General features: G+C 30.3%; 5 protein-coding genes across 11 annotated transcripts; 3 read left to right on the top strand and 2 right to left on the bottom strand.

Moving 5' to 3' along the window:
* Positions 1 to 443: 443 nt before the first annotated feature.
* Atg5 (autophagy protein 5) lies at positions 444 to 5,816 on the bottom strand. The gene is made up of 6 exons (XM_070637538.1): positions 5,495 to 5,816; positions 5,334 to 5,436; positions 5,025 to 5,247; positions 4,861 to 4,969; positions 723 to 766; positions 444 to 659 (listed from the first exon to the last, which is right to left on the bottom strand). Exons 1-6 carry the CDS (start codon positions 5,727 to 5,729, stop codon positions 591 to 593), a joined length of 783 nt encoding a protein of 260 aa, XP_070493639.1. The 5' UTR covers positions 5,730 to 5,816; the 3' UTR covers positions 444 to 590.
* Spt3 (Transcription initiation protein Spt3) lies at positions 5,806 to 9,718 on the top strand. The gene is made up of 2 exons (XM_070637537.1): positions 5,806 to 8,904; positions 8,964 to 9,718. The coding sequence occupies exons 1-2, from the start codon at positions 8,363 to 8,365 to the stop codon at positions 9,349 to 9,351; spliced, it is 930 nt and encodes a 309-aa protein (XP_070493638.1). The 5' UTR covers positions 5,806 to 8,362; the 3' UTR covers positions 9,352 to 9,718.
* A 25-nt stretch (positions 9,719 to 9,743) lies between these two features.
* Positions 9,744 to 10,831, top strand: LOC139088346 (32 kDa beta-galactoside-binding lectin-like). The gene is made up of 2 exons (XM_070637536.1): positions 9,744 to 10,393; positions 10,457 to 10,831. The coding sequence occupies exons 1-2, from the start codon at positions 9,744 to 9,746 to the stop codon at positions 10,767 to 10,769; spliced, it is 963 nt and encodes a 320-aa protein (XP_070493637.1). The 3' UTR covers positions 10,770 to 10,831.
* Positions 10,832 to 15,452: 4,621 nt separating this feature from the next.
* Dyb (Dystrobrevin) lies at positions 15,453 to 22,630 on the bottom strand. 2 transcript variants are annotated; one of them, XM_070637115.1, is made up of 7 exons: positions 22,466 to 22,630; positions 22,098 to 22,230; positions 21,905 to 22,047; positions 21,542 to 21,838; positions 20,325 to 21,473; positions 20,177 to 20,269; positions 15,453 to 18,052 (listed from the first exon to the last, which is right to left on the bottom strand). In XM_070637115.1, exons 3-7 carry the CDS (start codon positions 22,020 to 22,022, stop codon positions 17,970 to 17,972), a joined length of 1,740 nt encoding a protein of 579 aa, XP_070493216.1. In that variant the 5' UTR covers positions 22,023 to 22,047; positions 22,098 to 22,230; positions 22,466 to 22,630; the 3' UTR covers positions 15,453 to 17,969. The 2 variants fall into 2 exon arrangements, with proteins under 2 accessions (XP_070493216.1, XP_070493217.1); XM_070637116.1 differs by having other exon boundaries at positions 21,905 to 22,037.
* A 536-nt stretch (positions 22,631 to 23,166) lies between these two features.
* Positions 23,167 to 26,837, top strand: hrg (poly(A) polymerase hiiragi). Of its 6 annotated transcripts, none has more exons than XR_011544202.1 (7): positions 23,167 to 23,304; positions 23,543 to 24,328; positions 24,411 to 25,195; positions 25,266 to 25,487; positions 25,577 to 25,686; positions 25,748 to 25,778; positions 25,911 to 26,837. XR_011544202.1 is itself a non-coding variant. In XM_070637347.1 (6 exons), exons 2-5 carry the CDS (start codon positions 23,626 to 23,628, stop codon positions 25,664 to 25,666), a joined length of 1,800 nt encoding a protein of 599 aa, XP_070493448.1. In that variant the 5' UTR covers positions 23,167 to 23,304; positions 23,543 to 23,625; the 3' UTR covers positions 25,667 to 25,686; positions 25,748 to 25,830. The 6 variants fall into 6 exon arrangements, 2 of the variants coding, with proteins under 2 accessions (XP_070493448.1, XP_070493447.1); XR_011544201.1 differs by having other exon boundaries at positions 25,856 to 26,837; XR_011544199.1 differs by having other exon boundaries at positions 25,577 to 25,778; positions 25,856 to 26,837.
* The last annotated feature ends 43 nt before the right edge of the window (positions 26,838 to 26,880 follow it).

Genomic DNA, 26,880 nt, shown 5'->3' with positions numbered 1-26,880 from the left:
TTCACATTTTACATGATATTTGAAGTCGCCAATATGTCTGGGTTGGTACGTTTTTTCTTCTTGATTTCCATTTATAGGATATATATAAAAAAATAATATAAGTTTTATAATTTTTCTTTATATCATTTACAAAAAAGTATTTGACTCAGTGATCAGGAATTAATTAATAATATAATTTTGATCATTTTCTTTTAAAAAAAGTTTTGAACTAAATATTGCTTAATAATTGCATGCCAACTGTCGAACCCTACTTTTATATGATTGAGATGGTCACTTATTTCATTCACTCAAACCTTATATGATTTTAAAGAGAACATGTGAAAAATTGCGTATTTCGTCCGAGTCTCGAAGAATACACAAATATTTGGGATACTCCAAATAGTTTAAAGATTCCTGGAAATATTACAGGTTAGAATTAGGGTATTAAAACAAACCATACGATATCTTGTTAAAAAGTTTTTATCGACAGTCGATCGACCGAACGAACAAAGTAATTTATTAAGCTTGCTTTTTTTAATAAGTTTACAGAAATACGTTAAAAAGCGTTTATAAAATATTATTTAAGGTTTTAGTCGGATTTGTTTGATAACTCATTCATATATCAAACATAAATGAAGAAAATTGTCGGGATAACTGAGAGTCTCACTAAGCCACTGAAGCTGAAAGAACATCAAAATTATTTCAAAAAATAATAATTTCAATTTTAAATAAAATCCACAAACCTCGGCATCTAAAGGAACTTCTACTCCATGAGTCTTAGCGCCAACTATTCAATATAATAGAAATCGAAGAAAGAAGTAAAAAAATTACAAAAGTTCTCATATTACTGATCGAGGGACTAAAGCGCATTTTTGTCCTAGCGATCAGTAATTTATTAATAAGAAATGCAGTCAAAATGCAGTAGAATCCAGGTTACTTCCAGACCTAAAAAACAAGATCCAGTAAGATCCAGGTCACTTCCACATTAAAAATATAAGATCAAGTAGGATCTACATCTATATATATAGATGTAGATATAAATATTCATATGGTCATATGAAATAGTAAATGTTAAATTTTCGACATTATTCCCGACTCGCGATTAGACAAAAAGGTAGTTTCATAATAGAGCGATTCCATGAGTAAACGGAACTGAAAAAAATTTAGTACAAAACTTTGTATTCATTTTTCTCTGAAGTTATGAAATTTTAGTTAACTTTTAAAACACATATAGGATTATTTTTCCATTTTAAATGTGTTTTTAGTGTTTAAAGATCTTAACATAGCTTTATTATGGCTAAAAATGTGTTTTGTGTTTTGCAATAATCGGTCGAAAGTTAACCGATTAAGTTGTGTTTTCTTCAATTTTCTCCTTAATTATAGTAGTTACAGGCACAAATAATATATAAATACAAAGCCTAGGCGTTTTCAAATGTATTTTGTGTAAATTTATTGCACGAAAATGTATATTTAAGGAAATATTGACAATTGAAAATTTAGAATTTTTCGAAAAGTTAACCGATTAAGTTTAGTTTTTCAGAAAAATCTTTTGTTATGTGCCTCTTTGTAGTGAATTTGTTATTCTTGTGGTTAAATATTACAATAATACATAATATAAGTTCATAACATTGGGGTAAATGTAGTTAATTAAAGAAATATTAATAAAAAACTTTTAAGGCAATTTTTTTTTTCACTCATGGAATCGCTCAATAACCTAATGTCCGTTCGTTAAATGGTGAAGTTCATAATTTTGTTGTATAATGGTCCAGTAAGATTCACAGGATCTTGTTTTTAGGGTCGGGTCGGGAGAGTGATTTGGACCTTACTCTTTTTGGTTTTTAGGCAAAAAGCATTTGTTTGTTTATCAATTTCTGATCGCGAATACCAAAATGCGCTGAAATATAATTTTATATTTTTACCAATAAATATCTTTTGTATCATAATTTTGATTAAATATCTATTTAGACAATTTCTAAATGTATAAATATAAAGTCAAGACTTTTGTCTGATCTTCTTGTCACAAATTTCGTCTATTTTAAATGTGGTAGGCTTCATCTTTCAAATGTAAAAAAAATCTTATATGTATTTGTGTGTCTGAAATAAGATACATTTATCTTCAAATAAATCTTCTGGAATTCTTTAAAAACTTTGTTACTGTCCACTATACATACAGCAATATAGTTAGCAATTTATATATAAGATGTTTTTTTTTACTTTTCTCGATTCTTTCTTTCTTTTGTTCATGAAACAGCCAATTTCTTAGAAAAAACCTTATTTTATATTTTATTGTATGTCTTTTGTTTCATGATTCTGTTTAATAATTTTAGCTCTTAATTTTTAGGATTTTGGACACTTTCTTTTAGATTCTAAAAATCCATAACCTCACTTTTCGATCCCAAAATGCGATTTTGAAAAAAGTAAAAAAGTTTTCGTTCTTAATCTTTGTTAAAGCTATCAGTAATTGATTATTGAATAACTTACAAAAATCCAAGTCACTTAGGATTCATGTACTTCAATAAATTGAAAACTTTATGGTTTATTTTAAAGTAACAAAATTTTAATTTGGCGGCTGTGTGAACGTGAGATCTCGAAAACCAGACATTGTTTTGCTCTAGTTTGAAGCATTAGCTCAGCATGGTTTGATAGTTTAAAACTTTCAAAGTGCTACAATTACAATGCAGTGTAAGTAAGTAAGTAATATTTATTACCAAAAGGTATTTAAATGACAATATAATGAAATCGAATTCGATTATAACAATTTAAAATAGAAAACAAAGAGAAATAAAAAAACAAAGAAAAACATGAATTTATAACATCTTTATGTCTACGTAAATGATTAAAAGAATACTGGAAGAAACAAAGATCCTTTTAAAATTACACGAATTGAAAAATTATTTCCCTATTCGAGAGCTTAGTCGCAGCGCTTTTACATTGGCGCCATTGAAAAGCACAATAAATGCCGGTGGAAAAATAACTTTGTATAATTACACTTAGTAATGGCGCTTATAATTGGGTCCAAGGATACGATTACCACGACTAGGCTTCCATCAAAGCACATGCTTCCATCCATAGATCTAGTGTAGCAATGATGGTTACACGGAAATATTAAAATGTTTACGAAAACTTGACTAATGTATGAAAATTTGACGCGAAATTGTACGAATTGCTGATATCATAGCACTTTAGCTATGCGCTTGCCTAAAAGCACCTTCGAACCAGGTGGAAGTATATAACTTTGCAGTAAGTATATAACAGTGTACCAAAAAGAAATCCAGGTGTAGGCCTTGCTTCTTTTTTAGCGCATTTTTGAAATTTTTTTCAAAAAGGTAGCTTAATAAGACACTTTGTTCGGTCGGTCGGTCGGTCGGTCGGCTGGAACGCGAGATCTCGAAAACCAGACATCGTAGAGAGCTCGGAATGGTTTTAAAAGATCAGTTCCATAAAGTTATTGGCGCCCCGGGCATTTAAAAGTTTCAAATCAAAGCATAAATACTATAATTAACAATTTTTCATTTTCATAACAACAACACGTTTTTTCATTGTTTTACAGTGTTCTTCAATGTTTTTCGATGTTTTATCAGTGTTTACTGAACAAAGTTTGAATTTTTTTTTAGAGTTGTGTGGTTTAAATTATGAAAATCCGTTAAATGATGAAATTCTTAAATTCCAAGTATGGTGACTTGGAATTAACTGGATCTTGTTTTGTTGGTCTGGAAGTGACCTGGATCCTACTGGATCTTGTTTTGTGGGTCTGGAAGTGACCTGGATCCTACTGGATCTTGTTTTGTGGATCTGACAGTGACCTGGATCTTGTTTTGTGTATCTGGAAGTGACCTGGATCCTACTGGATCTTGTTTTTGTCGGGCTGGGAGTTATATGGATTCTACTGGATCTTTTTTTATAGACTGGGAACTAACTTAAAAATCAATTACTGATCGCTGAGACAAAAATGCGCTGAAGTAACTCGATAAGAACGAGTACTTTTGTAATTTTTTACGTAAAAATTTTCAAACCAACTATAATTTTGTGAAACAATTACATTTCAATGATTCCAAACTGACATTTAATTCAGTTGACACTTCAAGAATACCAGATAAACATCTTTATTTACTCACTTAATATCATAAACAGCAAAGCAATTGCTGTTAATTAAGTTATAATTTTGATTTTAAAAAATTGTTTTCATGCGGATTGGGAATTTCGTTACTTATACTTTTTTTCGACAATGAGAACTTTTAATAATTTTAGCTTAATAGCTTGGTTTTGAGCCCTAATAAGCACAACATAAGATGTATTAGATAAGGAACCATCGATTAAACTACCAAAGAAGCTTTAAAAGTGTTTAAATAGTCTAAATTTGGGTTTTGAAAGATGTCAAAAACAACAAATTCCAAAAAAAAAGTATAAGTAACGGGCATAAAAATGGAAATATTTCATTAAAGTGTATTAAAGGTACTAGATGACATATAACGATAGTAAATAGGTAAATACATGATATAGGAAATTAAAAGTAGTGAAAAAGTGAGTAAATTAAGAGAAATATCATTTTTTGTGGAAAAATTCATCGGTGGAATCACCGATTTTTATTTTTATAAAGAAACCACTCAATTTCATCATTAAGTAAATATGCTTTATATAAATCGATTGAGATAAAAGCGAACATGTTATACTGATAGAAATTTTTCAGTCCTTTTTATCTGCAGATTTGCCCATAAAGGAATTTATTTCTCTAATAATAAATTGGATAGGCACATTCCTAAATTCAAATTTTTTTAGCTCAATTCCGCAATAGATCTAATATTCTTTTTCAGTGCATAATGAATATTGGAGATAGTAAATGCTAATGAAAGAAAGATCTAAAAATAGAACTGCAAAACTTACCTGCTTTTAACACAGGTGTAGATAATTCTTTAAGCAGGTCTTTGAGTACCTTTTTTTGTCCTTTTTCCGTCAATGGACAAATTAGTTTTTGCATATATGAATAGCCATCCTACACGTGAAACGTATAAATGTATAAATATTAATTACATAAATAGTATAATTACATCGGTATAGCATCTCAATGGAATGAATTTAAAATAATTTTCCTGCTCCATTGATTCCATTAATCGCCTATTGACTGCCCAAAATTGATCAAACTTGTCATTTTGTAATCCCAGAAAAAGCTGTTTATGTTCCTTTTTTTGCATTTGGGATACAATTTGGCCTTTGTGTTTCAAGAAATCAGCTTCTTTTAAACAGTTCATGAAAAAGCTTTCAATTACATCTCTGTTAGGAACATCAAAACATAATTGTATAGTTCATACTAAAATATATATATATATATATTGAATTTAAAAATTAAATAAACTTACTTATTAGGAAACTTAAATAGGCATTCTTCTGGAAATTTATTAAAGTGAACATTTATTTGCCAGGGTAAAACATGTTCGCTTCCAATTAAATCGTATAAAACACCTAGAACAATTCAAAAATATAATATTAAGAAAGACAAGATCTTCTAATGTATACTAACCAATTGGAATATGGAATTTAAGAGGAATAGAGTTAAAACTGAACCAAATTTCATCTTCTTTTTCAATATATCTTTGAAAATGCTTTTTTATCTTTTCAATTGTTAGACTTAAGTAGCTAACTCTCGGTAACAAAACAAAAAATGCATCTACTTCAATATCTTCACTATCCACAATAAATTTTGATGGAATTTTACCATCCCACACTTCTTTTAAAACTTCTCTGTCATTTGCCATTTATTTAAATCTTGAATCTATTCACAAGTTTTACTATTTTTTATTTTTTCTTATATTGCATACATAAACTAAGAACCTAATTCAACAATAAACTTTGTTGTTAATAAAAAATTTAAAATTAGGAAAAACGTTAATCATATTCACACCAATTTTTTTTTAGTTTCGGTCAATTCCGTAGATGAATCAATTCTAATTCGTATTACTAAAATATTTGCTTGATGTTTTTCTATCAAAAAAAAATAAACATTACTTAGGTAAGTTTATCGAACAAAGCTTAGGGGAGGGGTATACGAATTTTACATGGACATTTTGTAACGAGGGGGTCTAGAAATTCGTTTTTTTTTTTGCGTAATATTATTATTAAGGATACAATAAGCATTAGTTGAGATGAAATATACACAAAATGTTTGGATAGATAGATAGATGGATAGATGGGTTTTATTTACCATAAAGGTATTTGATTAACAATAAATTCATATATCACAATTAATTCAGTATAAAAGTCCAATTAAAACAATTCATATAATCATTCAAAGAAGACAGTTTTGTGGTTTGACACTCAACAATCACATCCCAACACCATTACTAACTCGGCTGTTCGACAATGGTGCTGCTACTAACGAAGCAGAGGCATAAACGTCGTGTTCCATGCAACCGTGCTCTCACACGCAAGCCTTTGTGTTTATGGACTAGGTACCCGGGGGCCACCGTTTATCCTACTTTGTTGGCTTGTTTGTCACACCACGCTGCACGAGTACATCCTTGGATCTGATGCAAGCGTGGCGCCGTGAATGTGGACAGGCTATTGATGAAAAGCAGATAATCATCATCATGATCATTCTACTTGTCATACACAAACCACTCTGGACTAAGAACGAGCAGCTCATATCACACAACGCGGAGATTCATGGTATGGGACACGAGTGACGAGTGTTTCAACCGCTCACATGTGTCTTGTTGAATGCGTTTAGTTTAAAGGGAATCGTGTTTTCACGAAATCAGTTGCCATATTTTTTACGGACGCGTGTCTGCCTTGTTCCTTACGATAGGTTGAAAATTCATTAAAGAGCTGCAGTCCCTTATAGAACAAACTATTTTGTGAGAAAGGCTTCGTATAGTTAGGTAGAATGTACTGGTCGCCACGTCTTGTCGGATATCGATGAGCACATGCTGCTTTCTGTAGCTTGAAGAACAAGTAATCTGGAGATTCAAAAACTACCAGTCTGTGGAAGAATAATAATACATTAAGTTTAGTAGCTGCTTCACCGATAACCAATTGAAAACATCGAGCATTTCCTGACGGTGTGCTTGGTTATCACGCTTAAGTATAACTCGCATAAAACGATTTAATATTTTGTTTAGTCCAGAGTGTGCCTTTCTCAAAAACGACTTAATTTTTTTCAAAAAAAAAATATTTTTGTCGATAAAATTCAAAATTTTTTGACCGTTACTTATACTTTTCTTCATAAAGTAAAAGTAATTATTTTAAAATAAGTTGAGTTCGAATAGTTCGAATTTCTTCGACAATCAAATGTCAAGGAAAATTAGACATAAATAGAGATATCAACGATTTATCAAAGCGACGATTTACGAAATCGACTCGAATCGACTTTTTCCAAAGATTTTTAAATACCAGTATACTGTCGGTATACCCTATCTAAAACTATGTATTTAATTATTAAGTATCTAAATTAAAAAAAAATTACAAAAGTCCTCGTGTTATTGATCGAGGGACTTAAGCGCATTTTTGTCCCAGCGATCAGTAATTGATTAAAAAGTCACATTTAGACCTAAAAAACAAGATCCAGGTCACTTCCAGACCTTAAAAACAAGATCCAGTAAGATCCAGTTCACTTCCAGACCTAAAAAACAAGATCCAGGTCACTTCTAGGCCTAAAATTCAAGATCCAGTAAGATTAAGAATTAATTTTCAAATATTAAGAATATTTTGAAATGCTATTTCTGAAATTCAAATTTTTTAACGGATTTGAAATTTTCAAAGCTTTTTTGCTAAAGTTTGTTTACATTTTGTACTGAAATATAAAATATATTAATTATCGTATTTAGAGATTGTTTTAAGATTTTTAAAATACTTTGCGGCCAATAAAACAATGGAACTTATCTTTTAAAACCATTCCGAGCTCTCTACGATGTCTAGTTAAAAAGTTTTTCTTCGCCCGAACAGCCGAACAAAGTGTCTTATTAAGCTACCTTTTTGAAAACAAGTTTCAAAAATGCGCTAAAAATCGATAGTTAAAAATTTTTCATTTCATTATATTTAACGGTTTGTAAATTTTTAAAAATCGAAAACAGAAATTCAAAAAATCAATTTTTACCTTTAATAAAAATTAAATACAAGTTTTTTAATTTTCACACTTAGATTTATATTTAACTATCTTTTTTACCAATAGAACTAATGTGGTACTTAAATATTAGATAAATAGTAATTTATTTTAAAAATTTGCCTAGTCTAAATAAAGAATTCAAAGTTGTTTCATTGCGAAAAGATTCTTAATTTAAATAACAAAAAAATAGGAATCAATAGATAATGTTTTTAAAACTAAGGGGACATTATCAGAATCTAAAAAAGGAAAGAAAATATATATTTAGTAGGAAAGATATACCAGACATTAATGAATTCTCAAATGTTTTCGCGCCGTGAAAATAAAATAAACACTAATAATAATAATAATAATAATAGTAATAATGAGTACAAATCAAAAATTTATGATGAAATTGCAATATTAATGCGATCATTTGGAGATATTTCAGACAGTAGTTTGCAAATTAGGGAGTCTATAATTCTGGTAGAAAAAATATTGATTCAACAATTACAAGAAATACTAGAGAATGCTATGAATAATGCTCATAAAAGAACTGGAAGTTTTGTCCCAAATCAACTAGATTTTGAGCTGTTAATGGTTAAAAATAAACCCAAATTAGCCCGATTCCGAAAATATATGAGAAATATTCAAAAAATACAGCGCAAAAATGAGCAAAAACATGCAGGGAGCAATTATGACATGAACTTCCTGAATCAAATAGCAGAGGAAAATAAAAGTGACGATGAGGAAATAAATGATACTGAAAATATGAGAAGATTATATCGTGCAGACAGAATTTCACAAATATTGAGTGTTGAAAAATACGAAGAATTTCAAAAAGCTCGATGTTGGTAAGATCAGTAAAACAACAAGCTTATAAAATACTCCACTAAATAAATAAACTTTTTAGGTCCAGTAACATAAAGAACAAAATAAGTTTTCTGAATAAACTGATGGAAATTTTGCAAGTTCCTAAAGAAATACAAGACGATTCGAATTGTCTCGAAATTATTCAATTTTTAACTCATGAAACTGTTGCAACACTTATCGATTACTCAATTCTTACTCGTCTCAATTCCAAAACTTTATCAGCAATGGATCAAAATATTGTGCAGTCTAATTTATCAAATAATATGCTTCGATTCTGTCCAGAAGTTACTCAAGGTAGAGCATTTGACGGAATAAAACCTGTAAAGGTTCAGGAGATTCAAGAGGCAATGAGACGATTTCATCTAATGCGAAACCAAAAGAAAATTGGTTTTCCTCATGAAACTAAAGCTGCATTTTTGGCTCTTTAGTATTAATGATAGTAAATAAATTTTGTTATCTAAATATATTAAAAAGCATTGGTAATATATATGAGTGATCTTAAAAAGTGAAGAAGAGAGTTTATACGACAAAAGCAAATTAGTTATATAGGAAAACTAGTTTTTATTGTTTGATATTCCTGAGGGACCGTTCACTCATTACGATACAGAATAAGAAAAACGAACTTTTTTCAAAAATTAACAATGATATTCTCGGATTTTTTATTGGTTAAATCAAATTTGTCCTAGATGAACGAGGGTACGTAATAAGTGAACGGTCCCTAAATCTTAAGTGACTCATGTGAATTAAAAAAATATATATTTGTCAATAAATTATTTATTGTTATTTATCCTTTCATTCTAATACTTTTTGGGTAGAAATAATGGCTGTATGTTTGTCAAGTTTATACACTAATGTTGAAATCGGTCATATATTAATTGTATCGTTTAAGTTAAAAGAGAACTCTTTATGGAGTAAAATTGATTTCAGTAATGACATTGATGAAATCAACAACATTCCTCTTTCAATAAATATTGATGAGAAAAATTGTCATATCAAATTTGCATCATTTGTGAATGGATATAAGAAAATAGAGGAATGCTTTAAAATGAAACAAATTTACAAAAATAATAAAATAAAATTTTATATTCTAACACTCGATGATAAATTTCGAATTGCTTTAAATGATGAGCATTTATGCAACATTAACTATAAATGTGATTTAAGTTATATTAAACTTATTAGAATAACAGGAGATGTTGATTATGTAACTCAAATTGACCACAGAAAAATCTATCCACAACCATGGCCACAAAACCAGGAAGATCTGTCGACAGTTTCTTTTAGTTCAGATTTGCCATGTAAGTTTTCTGAAAATACAATCGTAGTTTTGCGTATGACCTTGAGCGGAGCCACAACTGGATCATTTTTCATACGATTTAACGAAATGGGTTCAAAAAAACAATTGCTGCACTTGAATCCAAGGTTAGACGAAAAAGTCATAGTTGTAAACAGTATGAACGATAAATTAGAGTGAGTAAATCGAATAAATTTTTTGTGACAAACGTGTTTTAATAAAGACAATTTTTTATTTAGATGGCAAACAGAACTTAGATGTCTTCGTTTTCCTTTTGTTTTAAAGAGTTCTTTTCAATTAGCCATTTTTATGGATTCATCATTTTTTCAAGTCGCTATGAATGGAGAGCATTTATTGAAATATCCATTCAAAACTGGTCGATCCACTACATTATCATCATCAAATTGTAAATCTATTTATGATAAATTAACTGGATTCAAAATATTTGCTCAAAATGGTCTTAAAATACACGTTTCATACGTAGATATTTTTAAATTAAAAGAAAATGATTCAAAATTTTACGAGATTTATTCCAATAGCAATTTCATGTGAGAAATAAAACTGTTATTTTGCTTGTTTTTATCATGTTTCTTTTATCATTAAATTTTTAGTTAAATGCCAAAATATTTTTGCATCCAATTTGTGATTTTGAGGCGAACTTTTTAATATGACCACATATATATATAAAATAGTAAAAATAAAACTATCATAACATGAGATTTTCAAAACTTTGTAAAGTATTGTGTTTTGCATCAAAATTTTTTAGTCATTTTTATTTGAAATTTAAACAAAAATTAAACGTTAATTTTTTGTTAATTAAATAATAATTTATATAAAAGCAATTCTACAAATCAATAGTTTTTCGAATGTTTTTTTTTTTTTTTTTATTTGATTTTGAAACACTTTAATTCAGAGTTGCAATCTGTGACAGGTCAACAGAAACAGTCCATCTATCACAGGTCGTTACCTGTTGACAGGCAGAAAAATTTGGCCTGTCACAGGTCTGACCTGTCGCAGGTCACGCCTGTCACAGGTGATGGCCTGTCGACAGGCGAAATTTTTCTGCCTGTCACAGGCGCGACCTGTCACAGGTGTCACCTGTCACAGGTGATGACCTGTCGACAGGTCAAATCTGTCTGCCTGTCACAGGCCTGACCTGTCACAGGTGTCGCCTGTCACAGGTCTTCACCTGTCGACAGGTCAAATCTGTCTGCCTGTCACAGGCCTGACCTGTCACAGGTATCGCCTGTCACAGGTGATGACCTGTCGACAGGTCAAATCTTTCTGCCTGTCACAGACGCGACCTGTCACAGGTCTTCACCTGTCGACAGGTAGACTTTCATCTATCTGTCACAGGTTTGACCTGTTTCGGTTTTCTCTGAAAACAAAAAAAAATTGGATAAATTTTGAATGAAATTTTATACTTCACAAGTAAAAAATTTTTTTTTAGAAGATGACAGGTACATATAACAGAAACAGGTCAAACCTGTGACAGGTAGAAAAAATCTGCCTGTCGACAGGTGAAGACCTGTGACAGGTGTGGCCTGTGACAGGTCGCGCCTGTGACAGACAGACAGGTTTGACCTGTCGACAGGTGAAGACCTGTGACAGGCGACACCTGTGACAGGTCAGACCTGTGACAGGCAGACAGATTTGACCTGTCGACAGGTCATTACCTGTGACAGGTGACACCTGTGACAGGTCGCGCCTGTGACAGACAGAAAAATTTCGCCTGTCGACAGGCCATCACCTGTGACAGGCGTGACCTGCGACAGGTCAAACCTGTGACAGGCCAGATTTTTCTGCCTGTCAACAGGTAACGACCTGTCACAGGTCATCTTTTGACAGAACCTGTCACCTCTACCTGTGACAGGTACCTGTCATCGCAACTCTGCTTTAATTATTCTAATACTAGAGTATCGGGAGCGCCCGTGGCGCCCCATCTTCAGAATTTTCAGCTTCACATAGCTTCATGTGACATCACATTACACCCACATTACTCCTGATACCCTTCAATTTTCGACTTCACATGGCTTCACACGACTTCACATAACTTCACATTACACCCCCTATTCCCCCTGATACCCCTCTATTTTCGGCTTCACATGGCTTCACATGGCTTCCGTTCTTGTATCAGCAAAGGAATTGGGTGTTTATAATATAGATTGACAAAAATTTATGAGTCATCAATTGAACTGACTTTATTAATACCAGGCCAAAATGTCTCGATTTTTGAAGAAGTCAAAAATTGAAAAAAAAAAAAAAATAAAATGATAGATTTTACCAAAATGGTGTTTAAGTTCATAAAAAGATTAATTCATACATCATAACAAATTAAAAAAAAAGGCAACTGAAAAGGATAAATTTGTAGTACTCGTGACTGTCAATTGCGTCCCTAGACCATTACTAATTCAACCGGGCATTGACGAATCAATGCTATCTCTAACTATGAAGTGATCAAATACTTGTTTGAGACACTACGTGCAGTTTAGTGTGTCAAACAAGTCTATGATTTAAAGGATCATGGTGGCTCTCGGGTACCTGATCACTGAATAGTAGTAAGACTTGAGTGTGAGAACTCCAGTCATGGCTACGACAGATGGTCGAATTAGTAATGTGCTACGGATGCAGTTGACGAGGGTTACGGGTGTTACACATTTGTCCTTTTCAGTTCACTTTTTTATTATGGCATTATTTTGTTAAAATTTATGAATTGATATTTTTAAGAACTCTAATACCATTTTGGTAAAATAAACAAATCATTAATAACAATATTTTAGGAACTACAAGAAAAATTTTTCTGTTAAACTACCCAAATTATTAAAAAATCGCAGTAATATTTGTTCAATTTTTACATTTGAATTTATCCTGAAGATGACAATTAATAAAGGTCGAAATAATTATCGATAAAAAGTAATAGAAACATAATAAAAAGGATTGTAGTTCCTAAAATATTGTTATTATTATTAATGTTATGTTGAAAATGGATCAAATTGATGATAAAACAAATCATTATCATCACTACACTGCATACATTTAAATAAACTAGATTAATTTTAATCTAGTATTGACATAATCTATGGCCATCAATTTAACGGACGTCTTTGTGATTTCTTCCTTTCAATAATTCATAAATTTATTAAATAGCTGCAATCAAACCCTCATAGAACAGGTGTGACAACGCTTTCGAGTTGTTTGGAAGAATATACCCGTCACCTCTTTTTATCGGGTACCCGCGCATGCTTGCTTTCTTTCACAGTTTAAAAAATAAGCGAACAGACGATTCAAATACTACAAGTCTATGGAAAAATTATAAAGCATTAAGATTGAAGAATTGTTTGACTAAGAGCCAGTCGAAGGCATCAAGCATGTCTTGTCGATGCGTTTGTTTGTCACAACAAAGTTTCTGAAACTCATCAATTCGTGCGTCATTTAGCAATAATTATATTGATGAATAGTAATTAAAATGCGACCACATGAGTGATTGCACAAATAGTTTCTTACTCTCGTAATCAATATATTGTTCACAGCGCTTAACGTGGAAAGTTTGGCATAGCATCGCCATTCAAAAGTCTTCTTCAGGTCGACATTCAGGTGAGATACCCTTTCATTTGCTTTATCCGGATCGCATTCAATATATTACAGTGTTTCGTCCGTGAACAGCTTGATTCTGCGGTGTACAACTACATTCACGATGTCGTTTACAAAGATAATACAAAAACCAAACAACTTAGTACAGCAAGGGCTGGATGCCATACAGAATAGGAAACAGTGACGAAATAAAACCATTAAAATTATTTTTTCTATAAGTGCATCAATCCAATCAGTGACTACGAGTTTTTACGATGATGAACCGGAAAAAGCTTTAATTTTTATTTCAATATTACAATAACAATGTATGATATCACAGCGCGCATGTTGCTTGATGAAAAGATTAATTACGTGAAAATTGTGATCAGCAACATTGTTTTTGCTGACGGCTTAACAACGTATGAAATTGGTATTCGTTACGACTCAATCAATAAGTGTGTTTGATGATTTACATTCGCTTATTGGTGGCTTAACGATTTAACGCAATGAGTGTTTAAATCAACATGCAGAAGCTAAAATACTTCTGATTGAGGACTACGTCGGAAAGTTTGAAGCGAATTTCAACTATCGCTATCGGAAAAATCCTAGGATCCCGAAAATTCCAAAAGTCGGGATCGGGATTGAAAATTAATCAATTTTTAAAAATTATTTAGAAAAATACCAGAGACTAAAATGTATGAAAAAAAATCTTTGATGAAAAAATCAAACGACAAAAAATCACGATTTTTTTCATCATACGTTCATCACACGTAAAATTTAATCACGTAAGCTTAATCACTACGTAAAATTTAATCACGCAAGGCAAAAACACATGATTTAAAATTTTTCTTAAAAGTTTTGTGTCAATGAAAATTTTGAAATTTTTTAAGCTCTATTATTGTATTAAACTAAAATATTATAAGCCTTTACTTGGTATTTCTCTATTTTAAGTAAATTAAAGTAGTTTTCTGGTGCTTAAATAAGTTAGATTTGTGAACAAGAACTATGAAGTTTGGTATTTTTTTTTCACGGAGAAACAAAAATAAATCCATTAAAAAACTACACAAATATGAAGTTGACATTGGTTAATCTAACTAATTTAAGCACCAGAAAACTATTCTAATTTACTTAAAATAGTGAAATAACAAGTAAAGGCTTATAATATTTTAGTTTAATACAATAATAGAGCTAAAAAAATTTCAAAATTTTCATTGTGATTGACACAAAACTTTTAAGAAAAATTTTAAATCATGTGTTTTTGCCTTGCGTGATTAAATTTTACGTAGTGATTAAGCTTACGTGATTAAATTTTACGTGTGATGAACGTATGATGAAAAAAATCACGATTTTTAATAAAAAAAATCACAATATATATATTGGTTAGAAAAAAAAAAATTTAAATATTCGCTTGTGATTATTATTCTACCAGGAAGATATTAATCCCACATATATTTTCAAATAGGATTTTTATATTTCAGGAAGATAATATTTTCACTTACATTTCCAAGTAAAATTTTCACTTACATTTCCAAAATCCTGGTTTAACTTAAATCCGGAAATTAAAAATGACCTTGTGGATAATAAATAAGACCACGAAAAGAAGCTTTAAGAGTATTCATATAGCCTAAATTCGAAATATTTTTTTTTTTCAATAATATTTATTTATTTTTAATATTTTGTATTTTTAATTTAAATATGTAAGTAATTAATGGTTAGTTACACGTTTCAGGAATGTTATTTAAAATAAAGATCAATATCAATCGAAATCTGTTTCAAAATGATAATTTTCATTATAATTTCTAACGCATTTTTTTCGCAAAAATTTAGAAGATGTGATTTCTGATGAAGAACCCTACTGGATCTTGTATTATGCATATGTTCGGTTTTATTGTGTCTTATATTTTAGGCTGACCAAGTGACTTGGACCCTACTGTATCTTATTTTGTAGGACAATAAAATGATTAACTAAAAATTTCCTCTTACCGCATAGATAATGACCAATGTCCTGTTAAATTTTATGTAGAAACATGCTACTACAAAATTTGCAAGTGATTTTACACTTTTTAGTTAATCAAATACTGATTGACGCAGCAAAAAATGCAATCTTGATTTTAATTATTATTAGGTATTGTTTTTTTTAAGTATAGGCCAATTCAAATATTTGAAAAAAGTAAAACCAGAAAAAACGTCAAAATTGATTTATGCATATTCGATTTTTATAATTTAAATCTTGCATACAATTTCATGTAAATGCACTTGTATGCAAGACTTGAAATCTGTATGCGCATACTTGCATGCAATTGTCGAACCCTGTAAAGGATTCTGTTAAATTTAGCAAAATAAAATGTTATCACATGTATGTAAAATTTCCGGTATAGTTCGGTTCACCGTAGGGTTTGTTTAGGGGTGTCGATTACAAATCCCAAGTACATGGGATCTGGGGTATTTTGTAAGGATTTGGGGTACCCGAAGTACTTGGGTTTTTTTTACCCAAATCCTTGTACAAATCGTTATAAAATGGATTTTTTTATATATTTTTATCTTCACTGATTTAAAAAAAAATTACAAAAGTCCTCGTGTTAATAATCGAGGGACTTAAGAGCATTTTTGTCCCAGCGATCAGTAATTGATTAATAAGATCCAGTAGGATCCGGGTTACTTCCAGACCTACAAAACGAGATCCAGTAGGATTCAGGTCACTTCCCGATCCACAAAGCAAGATCCAGGTCACTTAAAGACCCAAAAAACAAGATCCAGTAGGATCCAAGTCACTTCCAGACCCACAAAACAAGATCCAGTAAATTTCAAGTAATCATACTAGATTTTTAAGAATGTCGTCATTTAACGGATTCTCATAATTTAAACAAATAACGGTTATGACAAATTTAAACTTTGTTCTGTAAACACTGTAAAAACATCGAAGAACATTGAAAAACACTGTAAAACAATGAACAAACGTATTGTTGTTTTTGTTGTTGTTGTTTATCGAAATGAAAAATTGTTAATTATAGTATTTATGCTATGATTTGAAACTTTTAAATGCATTTGCCCGCAATAAAACAATAACACGGAGCTAATAAAACAAACTTGAGCACTCTACGATGTCTAATTGCTGAGATAAGCACCTAGCCCGAACGAACGAACAGACGAACGAACGAACGAAGTGTCTTATTAAGCTACCTTTTTGAAAAAAATTTCAAAAATGCGCTAAAAATGAAGGCAAAAAGTTGCATTTTCTAGTATATGAAATTTTTTTTTTAAAAATTATAATATGATACTCCATGTTAAAAATAAAAACAAAAATCACAATTTTCCATGAATTTTTACACTAAATTAAGAACTCTTAAGGTAGAAAATCACCATTTTCCAGGATTTTTGACCTTTTTCTTGATAGTGTCGGCAAAAAATTGCTATTTTTCATATTTTTTGCTAGTTTAAGAAAATAAAGATAAATATTTAAGGATTTTAAACAAGATTTATAATAGTAAATAGCAATAAGTGGGTAAAATTTGAACTACATCTGGATGCCTAGGCCAAAAACCCTCGAAAAAGCCATTATTGATGATGATTTTTGCTTTTACTATAGATTTCAGATTTGTACAAATCCTGAAAACCCAAATAATCGACACCCCTAGGTTTGTTGAAAACGGTTTTTCCTGTTTTTCGAAAGAAAGCTTAGCTTGTTCATGATGTATGAAGTGATACAAATCTGGTAATTATCAGATAAAAACGAGTACTTCTACACTTTTTGTCTAGTTATTAAAATTGAAAAATATAAAATGTAGATTGAAATCTGCCGGATAAGATAATAGTTTTAGCAGTTACGCAAGATATATAGATGATCTCATACAAAAATTTTGCCGTTTTTAACTGTCAAAACTATAGAAAATCAATAAAATTTGCTCAATTTTGATTTGCCACATTTTCATTTACTGTTACAGAAGCTTTAAAATGTTTAATATATAGTAATCTAAGTAATTAAACCGATAAAAACAATGTTTCTGTTGAAATTTGTTTAAAAAATTTGAATACGAATTTACATTCTTTTACAGAAATGTTATTGTTTACATTAGCATACAAAATTCCGTATGGTCGAATATACTCTGTGTGAGAACATCTATATATCATGGAGTTATATAAAAAGTTAAAGGATCATGGAGTTATAAAATAAGGTTACACATTTCAATTGTTCAGGTTCCATTGAGCGAATTGTTCTTGCCAATTTCCATTTCCCTTTTGGATTTTAAACTGATTTTCCTCAACATCTAGAAAAAAAGAAAACGTTCATTGGCATTAAAGTTTAAAACTATATAGACAAATAAAATAAAAAAAAACTTGATATCATTGTTTTATAAAGGAAAATTTTTGTCTTAGACTACTAAAGGTAATTGACAGATGAGAACCAGTGAACTCCTTTTGTTAAGCAGTGAAGGACCTTGTTCAGCAGTTCCTTTTTATATGGTAATTCGGAGCCGCTGTTCTGTCTGTTTTCTTCAAACGGCATTTTATTTATAAGGAAAGCATATCATAGAGATTTGTCATCTTGAAACTAAATAAAATCCAGACTGTTTTTGCGTGTAGATTTAATATTATGAAGAAAGAAGCTACCGATTAAGAAATTATAGATTAATGCAGAGTTGTCACCTATCGATTTGCTACCAAAGGCCAAAATCTATCACAGGCGTTACCTGTGAAATATTTGTCACAGGCATACAAATTTGCTTTCTTGTAGGCTTGTCTAGTGAAAGGAAATATCTAGGTAAAGGCACTAGGTTTTCCTTGGCATAGGCAAATGCGAAAACTATTGTCTTTGGCTAGAGAGTGCCTTTGCCTAGGTATTGCCTTTCACCAAGTAAGCTACAAGAAGGCAAACTAGTTATCATATGAACCAATGGGTATGGTTTTGATATATACTAGTGGGCATAAGTTCCAGTGGACTTATGCACCAGTGGACTAATGTACCAGTGGGAAAATGTCAGTGGGTTAAAGAACAGTGGGCAAATGTACTGTGGGATTTTGTCGGTAACCCCAATTATGATGTTAGTGATTTTTAAAAAACTGGCAGTTAAATTTACGTATGACTGCATATATAAATAATCAGAGGTCGAAGTCGGTGTTAGTCGACTTTAGTCGACTAAGGTTTGTTTTAGTCGACTAAAGCCGACTAAAAAATTTCTGAGAATTTTCTTAGTCGACTAAAACCGGCTAAAGCCGACTAAAGCCGCGACTAAGATCGACTAAAATGAAAATTTTTCAAGCTTGTGAAGTATATAGAATTTCATATAAAAAATTCCTTTTTTTAATTTTCAACAAGCTTAAGTTCGAATCTCATAATATTTTTGAATATTTTTTCAACATTTAACTACTTTATAATCTCAGAAAAGTCTATTTTTTTATTCTTAGATGAAAAACTCCCAAAAAAGCCGATTTTGCATAGATTTTCGTATTAAAACGTGATAAAAATCCCGAAAAAGCCAATTTTGAAAAACTTTCGAGAAATTGAAGTTTTGCCTGAATTATCTTATTTGGGGTGAAACACTAACCACTGGTTTCTGATGCCGTTAACGAAAACGGAAAACGGGCCGTTTTTTCGAAAAAATAAAAACGGAAAACGGCCGTTTTTTGCTAGCCGTTTTTCCGTTTTTTAATATGACTTTTTCTCTGAATTTTTGGAAAATTTCCAAAAATTTTATTAAGTTTTCGACTCAAAAAAATTTTTACATAATAATTTAAACTAAGAACATGAATATTCGTCAATTTTTTTGACCTGCGGTATACTTTTAGAAGTAAATTTTTCATGTACATATCTTGGCAAATCAAAAAGGACTTCAATTTGAATGCAACGTATTGTTTCCCTTCCATTAAAAAAACGGACCCGTTAACGGCCGTTTTTCAGAAAAAAACGGAAACGGCCGTTTTTTAAAAATGCCGTTTTTCAGAAACCCTACTAACCAGAAAAGCCAAGATTTGTACGGCTTTCTCACTAATTAAGAAAATTTGAAGCAAAATTCAGTGATTTTCATCCAAAAATTAGAAAATCTATGCAAAATCGGCTTTTATGGGAGTTTTTCATCTTAGAATAAAAAATTAGTCTTTTCTGAGATTATAAAGTAGTTATATAGTGAAAAAATATTAAAAAAATATTATGAGATTCGAACTTAAGCGTGTTGGAAATTAAAAAAAAAAAGAATTTTTTATATGAAATTCTATTCACAAGCGTGAAAAATTTTCATTTTAGTCGATCTTAGTCGCGGCTTTAGTCGGCTTTAGCCTGTTTTAGTCGACTATAGTCGACTAAGAAAAAAATCTGTAATGCTTTAGTCGGCTTTAGTCGACTTTAGCCGACTAAAAATCATCCGACTACGACCTCTGTAAATATTGATTATTACCTTCATTTTGTTGTTGTTGTTTTAAATGATGATTTAGATTTTGTTGCTGTGAATTGGAATTTAAACCACCGTTTTTAGAAGATTGTGCTTGACCTAAAAAGACGATTTAATTATAAAAATGCTCCCTAATTATTGTAATCGAAAATACCTTGGGGAATTGGTGGTGATTTTCCAGAGCGAGGACTAGAATTAGGCGTTGATCTTGGAGACTGAGTTTGATGGTTTTTTAACAGCTTCATTAGTCCTTCTAATTGTTGCATTAATTGTCTTCTTGAATCTTGCAATGCCCCCAAATGTCCTTCCAATTCCCCTTTTCTTTGGCGTAACGCTCGCAGTTCGGTCACTAACTGAGGATTATCCTGAATTGGTGTATCTTGTTCCTGCTGTCGTAATTTTTGTATTTCTCGCATGATTTCTTTATTCTTTGATTCTAATTGTGCGATCAACTCACGCTGTGATTTTTGAGTTGTTGATTCATTTATTCCAGATGATGTTGAAGAATCTTTTGATCCTTCTTTTGCTAATCTAGCTGCATAACGAGCCATCATCGTATGTGGATCATCATTTGAATTAAAAGTCCTTTGCATACTTTGTTCACCAATTGTATTCATTATTGAACTGTCTAATGATTTTCCTGTAGTTCTAGAATCCAATGTACTGCATCTATCAAAAATTCCATCACTACATCCATTATGGCTGTTATTATGGTGTGAAGGTAAAGGTGATGGAGGTACAATGTGGCTTAAATTCAATGTTTTCTCTGATTCTGGAAATTTCGGTAAAACCACACCGTTAGTTTGTTTTTCTGGTACACAGCGGAAGCTTTTTCTCAATGAATGGCCAATTTGCTTGCTAGGACTCTTATAGCAAGAGTATTCTTTCACTTCGTGATCATTCTGATGATTTTGTGAAACTTTTCCAGTCCAAAAACACTCTTGACATAATTGATAACTGTGACAACGTGAGTGTTGACAACGATAACGAAAGCCGGTAAAATTTTCTCGATTACATGATGAACATATAATTGGATGTACTATATTTTCAACTGTTGCAAAGCGATGTAGCAATGATAGCCAAACAAAACATGAATGCCCAGGTTCCGCAACCATTGCTTCTATAAAATGATTCACTGTAATTTTGTTCTCAAAAGGAAAGAGGTCATTTTCAATGCCATCTTCATATTTAAAATTTGGCGATTCATAGACTGCAGCAGGAAGAGCCAAAACTTCACGAAGGAAATCTATTGCCTTCCAGTGAATTAATTGACCAGCGCCATCAGAAATTTGTGAAAATATATCTGCATTTAAAAATAGTAATAATTATAACATAAATGTTGTAAACTATTGTTGCTTTATACTTTCTTACATCTTAATTTATCAACTAATTTCCCGGCACACATGATAGCGAGTGCTACTTTAATGGAAAATACTCGAATTCCAGAATTATCATTCGTATATGCGGACAGTAGCCAATTAAGTAATAATCCAGCTTGAGTATCTACAGCTATTTGTTGGTTCGTTGGAAGACGTTTATTGAGATTGTGGTATAGAGATGAAATTAATGTTTCTAATCTTGCGACACTAACTTCATTAGTTGGTTCCAATGTATTTAAACCATTTTCGCGAAAAGCTTCAATCACATTCCAGATATCAAGTAAATGTACTAATATCAGAAAAGTAGATTCTCATATAGTAAATGTAATCAATTATTAAAATATAGGTTAATTACAGTTTGTTGACTTTTGGACATATCGTAATTTACAAGCAGTTCGATATGAAGCAAAACGGATTGTATCAAAAGACTGAATACGCAGATCTTGCAAAATTGCAGCTCGTGGTTCATCCATTTTTTCCTTCAACTTCTATTTAGTTCTAAAATTAGTTTTTGATATTACAGAGATTTTGGATTCATTTTCTCTTACCTAAATATTTTAATATTTTTTTTCTTTCCTTTTTTATTTTTATTGATAAGATAAAGTATTTATCAACATAGTCACATCTCACGACAGAGCTTACTTATTTCCAAACGCTAAATTACGGATATGTCTTCTCAATCTTTGGAAAAGATATTAAGTTATTTGAATTAATGTAAAACATACTACAAGTTAATTTATTTACTAATGGGCAGTACTAATAAGAATATAAGATAGCATAAAATAGATATGTATTTTCTTACATATCTAATATCTGTGCAATACAAAAAAATAATTTATTGGCAATGTATTTAATGAATACATTTTAATGAATTATTAATTTATTTACCTATTGCAAATTAAAATTATTTTTTTACCTGAAGTAGATTATATTCAAGAGATAATCCTTATTTAAATAAACCAATGTTTCTTCTGCAAGTTCTTTTGTTATTTAAATTACTACTTAACATACTAATTCACTATTCATAAAAAATGTAATAATTTTTTTAAAAGAAATTAATTTCTATTAATGAGAGGAAAATATCGATTGTTTTTTTTTCTCTAAAATAGGTTCTATAAACAAGTTATCACTTTTTTATTTTAAAAAATAAGTTTTGAAAACAGATCCTGTAGGTCACATTATTAAAAATTTGAAAACAAATTTTCCACTAATTAATTAACTGTAAAAACCTATTCTTTTATTTACACTTTTTGAGAAATCAAAGCATAAAGTCTGAGTGATTATTTTCAAATATAATCGTAAAAGAGAGGACTTTTTGTATTTTATTATATCATGCGCATTAGCGGAATTTTCAATATATCAATATTTTCTTGCAATATCTATCATTACAAATTTATTATATTACATATAATATTTATATTATTTTTATCACTAATTCCCCTAATTTTACCAAAATTTAAAATCAAAAAAAATAACTTGGAGAATTTCCAAATTAATTAAAAGCAATTTCTGGGGTGTGAAAGTATGATTTTTTTTTCTTTTACTAGGTACCTAAATTTTTAACTTGTTAACGGAGCATTTATGTTTTAAAAAATTTAATTCGTTTTGTAATAATCGGTTTTGACTTGTATTTCATTTTTTAAAAAATTATAAAATATAATTCTCAAGGTTTTATGAGTAGTAGTTAATTAAGTATGTTATTAAAAAGACTATTGTCTTAAAATTATTCTCTACATTTTAAGATTTATTTATATGGTAAGCGAATTTATCATAAAATAGTTGATTTTAAAAAATAGGTTGATGCTCTAAACAAGCCAATTTTTTAATTTACGCTATTCTGATTAAAAACTTTTTTTTTTCACAAACCTTCAGAAACGTTCGTATTGTTAATACTTGTTTTTACCTAGCATAATGACAAAATAACAAATAATAAATAATGGTGAAAAAGAAGAATAACTATTTTAATATATATATATATATATATTTATTGCAGTTTTAGATTGCTCCTTTTGTCAATCTTATTCGCATAATACAAGAAACAAGGAAAAAAACATTGGATTAAAACTTAAAAAAAAAATGAATAACATGCAAAAAAATGGAGGGACATCAAACATTTCCTCGCAGAATCAACCAAAGCAATTGGGAATGACATCAGCGATTTCTCTTGCATTGCCAAAACAGGAAGATATAAAAAGGACAGAGGATTTGGAAGAAATTCTAGAGCCATATAACGTTTTTGAAAGCGAACAAGAATTAAATCATCGTATGGAAATTTTAGCAAAACTCAATACTCTTGTAAAACAATGGGTGAAAGATGTTTCTATTAAAAAAAATATGCCTGAACAAATGGCAGAGAAGCTTGGTGGCAAAATATATACGTTTGGTTCTTATCGATTAGGTGTTCATCATAGAGGCGCTGATATCGATGCTCTATGCGTTGCACCTCGTAACATTGAACGAAGCGACTATTTCTCATCTTTTTTCGAACTTCTAAAGCAGCAGTCAGAAGTAACAGAATGTAGAGCTGTTGAAGAAGCATTTGTTCCTGTCATAAAAATGAATTTTGATGGAATTGAAATTGATCTACTATTTGCACGTTTGGCTCTCAAGGAAATACCAGACAATTTTGATTTGCGTGATGACTTACTGCTAAAGAACTTAGATCCACGCTGCGTAAGGAGTCTTAATGGTTGTAGAGTAACTGACGAGATTCTTCGTTTAGTTCCAAACATCGAGAATTTTCGCTTAGCATTGCGTACAATTAAATTATGGGCTAAAAGTAAGTAATTTAAAATTAAAATTTATCTTATTAATTCATTTTTTTGTTATTAATTTTGTTTCTTTTCTTTTTTTATTTTTAGAGCATGGTGTTTATTCAAACTCTTTAGGGTACTTTGGTGGAGTATCTTGGGCTATGCTAGTGGCGCGAACATGTCAATTATATCCAAATGCCGTTGCTGCAACACTTGTTCATAAGTTTTTCTTGGTATTTTCAAGATGGAAATGGCCACAACCAGTCCTTTTAAAACAACCAGATAATGTGAATTTAGGATTTGCTGTCTGGGATCCTCGTGTAAACGCTCAAGACAGGTATCATTTAATGCCAATTATAACTCCAGCATATCCACAACAAAATTCCACCTTTAATGTTTCAATATCAACATCTAAAGTTATTCAAAATTCATTTAAAGAAGGTATGGAAATTACTGATGAAATAATGTTAGGAAAAGCTGATTGGGATAAACTCTTTCAACCACCAAATTTTTTTACAAAGTATCGACATTTTATCGTTTTATTGGTAAGTTCGTCGACACCAGATGATCATTTGGAATGGTGTGGCTTAATAGAGTCAAAAATTCGTATACTCATTGGTAATTTGGAACGAAATCAACACATAAATCTTGCACATGTTAATCCTAAATGTTTCGATAAATCTACGGGAAGTAGTAAGGACAAAATAAATACTATATTAGCAAATGATAACAAAAATAGTGAAATATCTAATGACAACAGTGGAGAATCACAAAGTGAACCCAATTTTTGCTCAATGTGGTTTATTGGTCTTGAATTTGAGCGTTCTGCAAATCTCAATGTTGATTTAACAGTTAGTATACAATCATTTACGGATTCTGTACATAAACATGCGGTAAGTGATACATTTATTCACCCAAAATAACCATTTACTTAATTATTATCTCTTTTTCTTTCTTTTATAGGTAAATATTAAAATGCTTAAGGAAGGTATGAAAATTGAAGCTCGTCATGTTCGACGAAAACAATTATCTCAGTACATAGATAGTAGCTTTGTTAAAAGGGAACGAAAAGCTTCAGAGTCATTGAATAATTCAACATCCTCATTAACACAACTTGTGAAAAAGCGATTGTCTGCAGAATCCAATTTGAATAATCCAAAGCGCAACAAGCTTCATCATGAATCAGTAAGTTTTTTTTTTTTTTGAAAAATGTTTTCAACTGTATTATATATTGTATATATTTATTTTTCTATTTTCTGTCGTTTTTTTTTTAGTTTGATAGCATCAATGATTCTACAAGTGAGCTTTTATTAGATGATACATTGCCTACTGATTCACCACCGGCACAGCAGGTTTGCACGTGATTGACCATATAAATTTTTAAGTAACAATTTAAAAGATGTTTTAAAAATTTAAACGTATTAAACTATATATTATATATACAGGACTGAAGAAGAGTTGATAAAATTTATTTTGGTAAGTTTAAATTTAAATTCGAATTAAAATTGATAAATTTTTGTTCTATTCAGTTTACTCATTTTATCTTTTCTAAGAAATTAGATATTTAATTGTTAATTGCATTTGAACGATCAAACACGTTTATTCCAGATGAATGCGCAACCCTTGAAAATTAAAAAAATGATGTACAGAAAAATTAAATCTTAAGAAAAAAAAAATATGATTAAGTTATTCGACAAAACAGAAAAAATTTAAATGTGGTTTGAGAAAATTGCGGAATTAATATCGGAATTAAATATAATCATGCGTTTAATGTATTTTTATTCGTGGATTAGGATAACATAGTTTTCATGTTTTATGCTGCATAAACGAAAGAAGGAAGAATAATAACACGATAAAAAACGGCAGGAAAATTTCTTTCGTTAAATTATAAATAGGTATCTTATTCTCATTTTTTTCTTTCTCTAAAGGAATTTCTTTGTCTTAACAGAGCTGTTCAAGAATAAAAATTAAGTTAATTTTATAAATAATGAAATAAAACACATTAGCAAATGAATTTTTTAGATGATGATCAACAAATCAGCAAGTAAATTTGATGAAAGTTTTTCTTCGTAAAATGTTTTTGTTCAGAAAAGAACGATTGGGCTTCTCTTTCGCAATACTCGTCTCTCTGATGGTCCATCATTTGCTTTCATCGTAAGAATAATTTTAAAATGAGACGATGAATAAAACACATCTGTCATATTTGAAAGAAGCTCGATCCTGAAGCAAAACAAGGATGACGAACATTCAAGACTTGATAAGCTTTTCTCCAACTCTTTTTAAAATTTAGTCATCTTTTTAATTTTTTCAATTAAGTTCATACAAAAAAATTCATAATGCTTATGTTTTTTTGACTATATTTAAGCAAGAGTATCATGTTGGTAGCACAGAAATATTTAAAGATCATACTTTAAAAAAACATAATTTTTTCATCGTTTAAATCGCAGCTACGATATTTATACAAAGTTATATTCTTTTTGTTTTATCATGATACTCTATTTAATCCGACCGTTTAATTTAAGATTAATATAGCATTGTAATATGAAATTATGAAATTTAACTTTACAAAAATTCTTGA

This window comes from Chironomus tepperi, unplaced genomic scaffold (genome assembly GCF_022539635.2).
Source record: "Chironomus tepperi strain 1889 unplaced genomic scaffold, CSIRO-AGI_Ctep_v1 contig_161, whole genome shotgun sequence".
Taxonomy (NCBI): domain Eukaryota; kingdom Metazoa; phylum Arthropoda; class Insecta; order Diptera; family Chironomidae; genus Chironomus; species Chironomus tepperi.
This window is presented reverse-complemented; position numbering and strand designations above follow the sequence as displayed.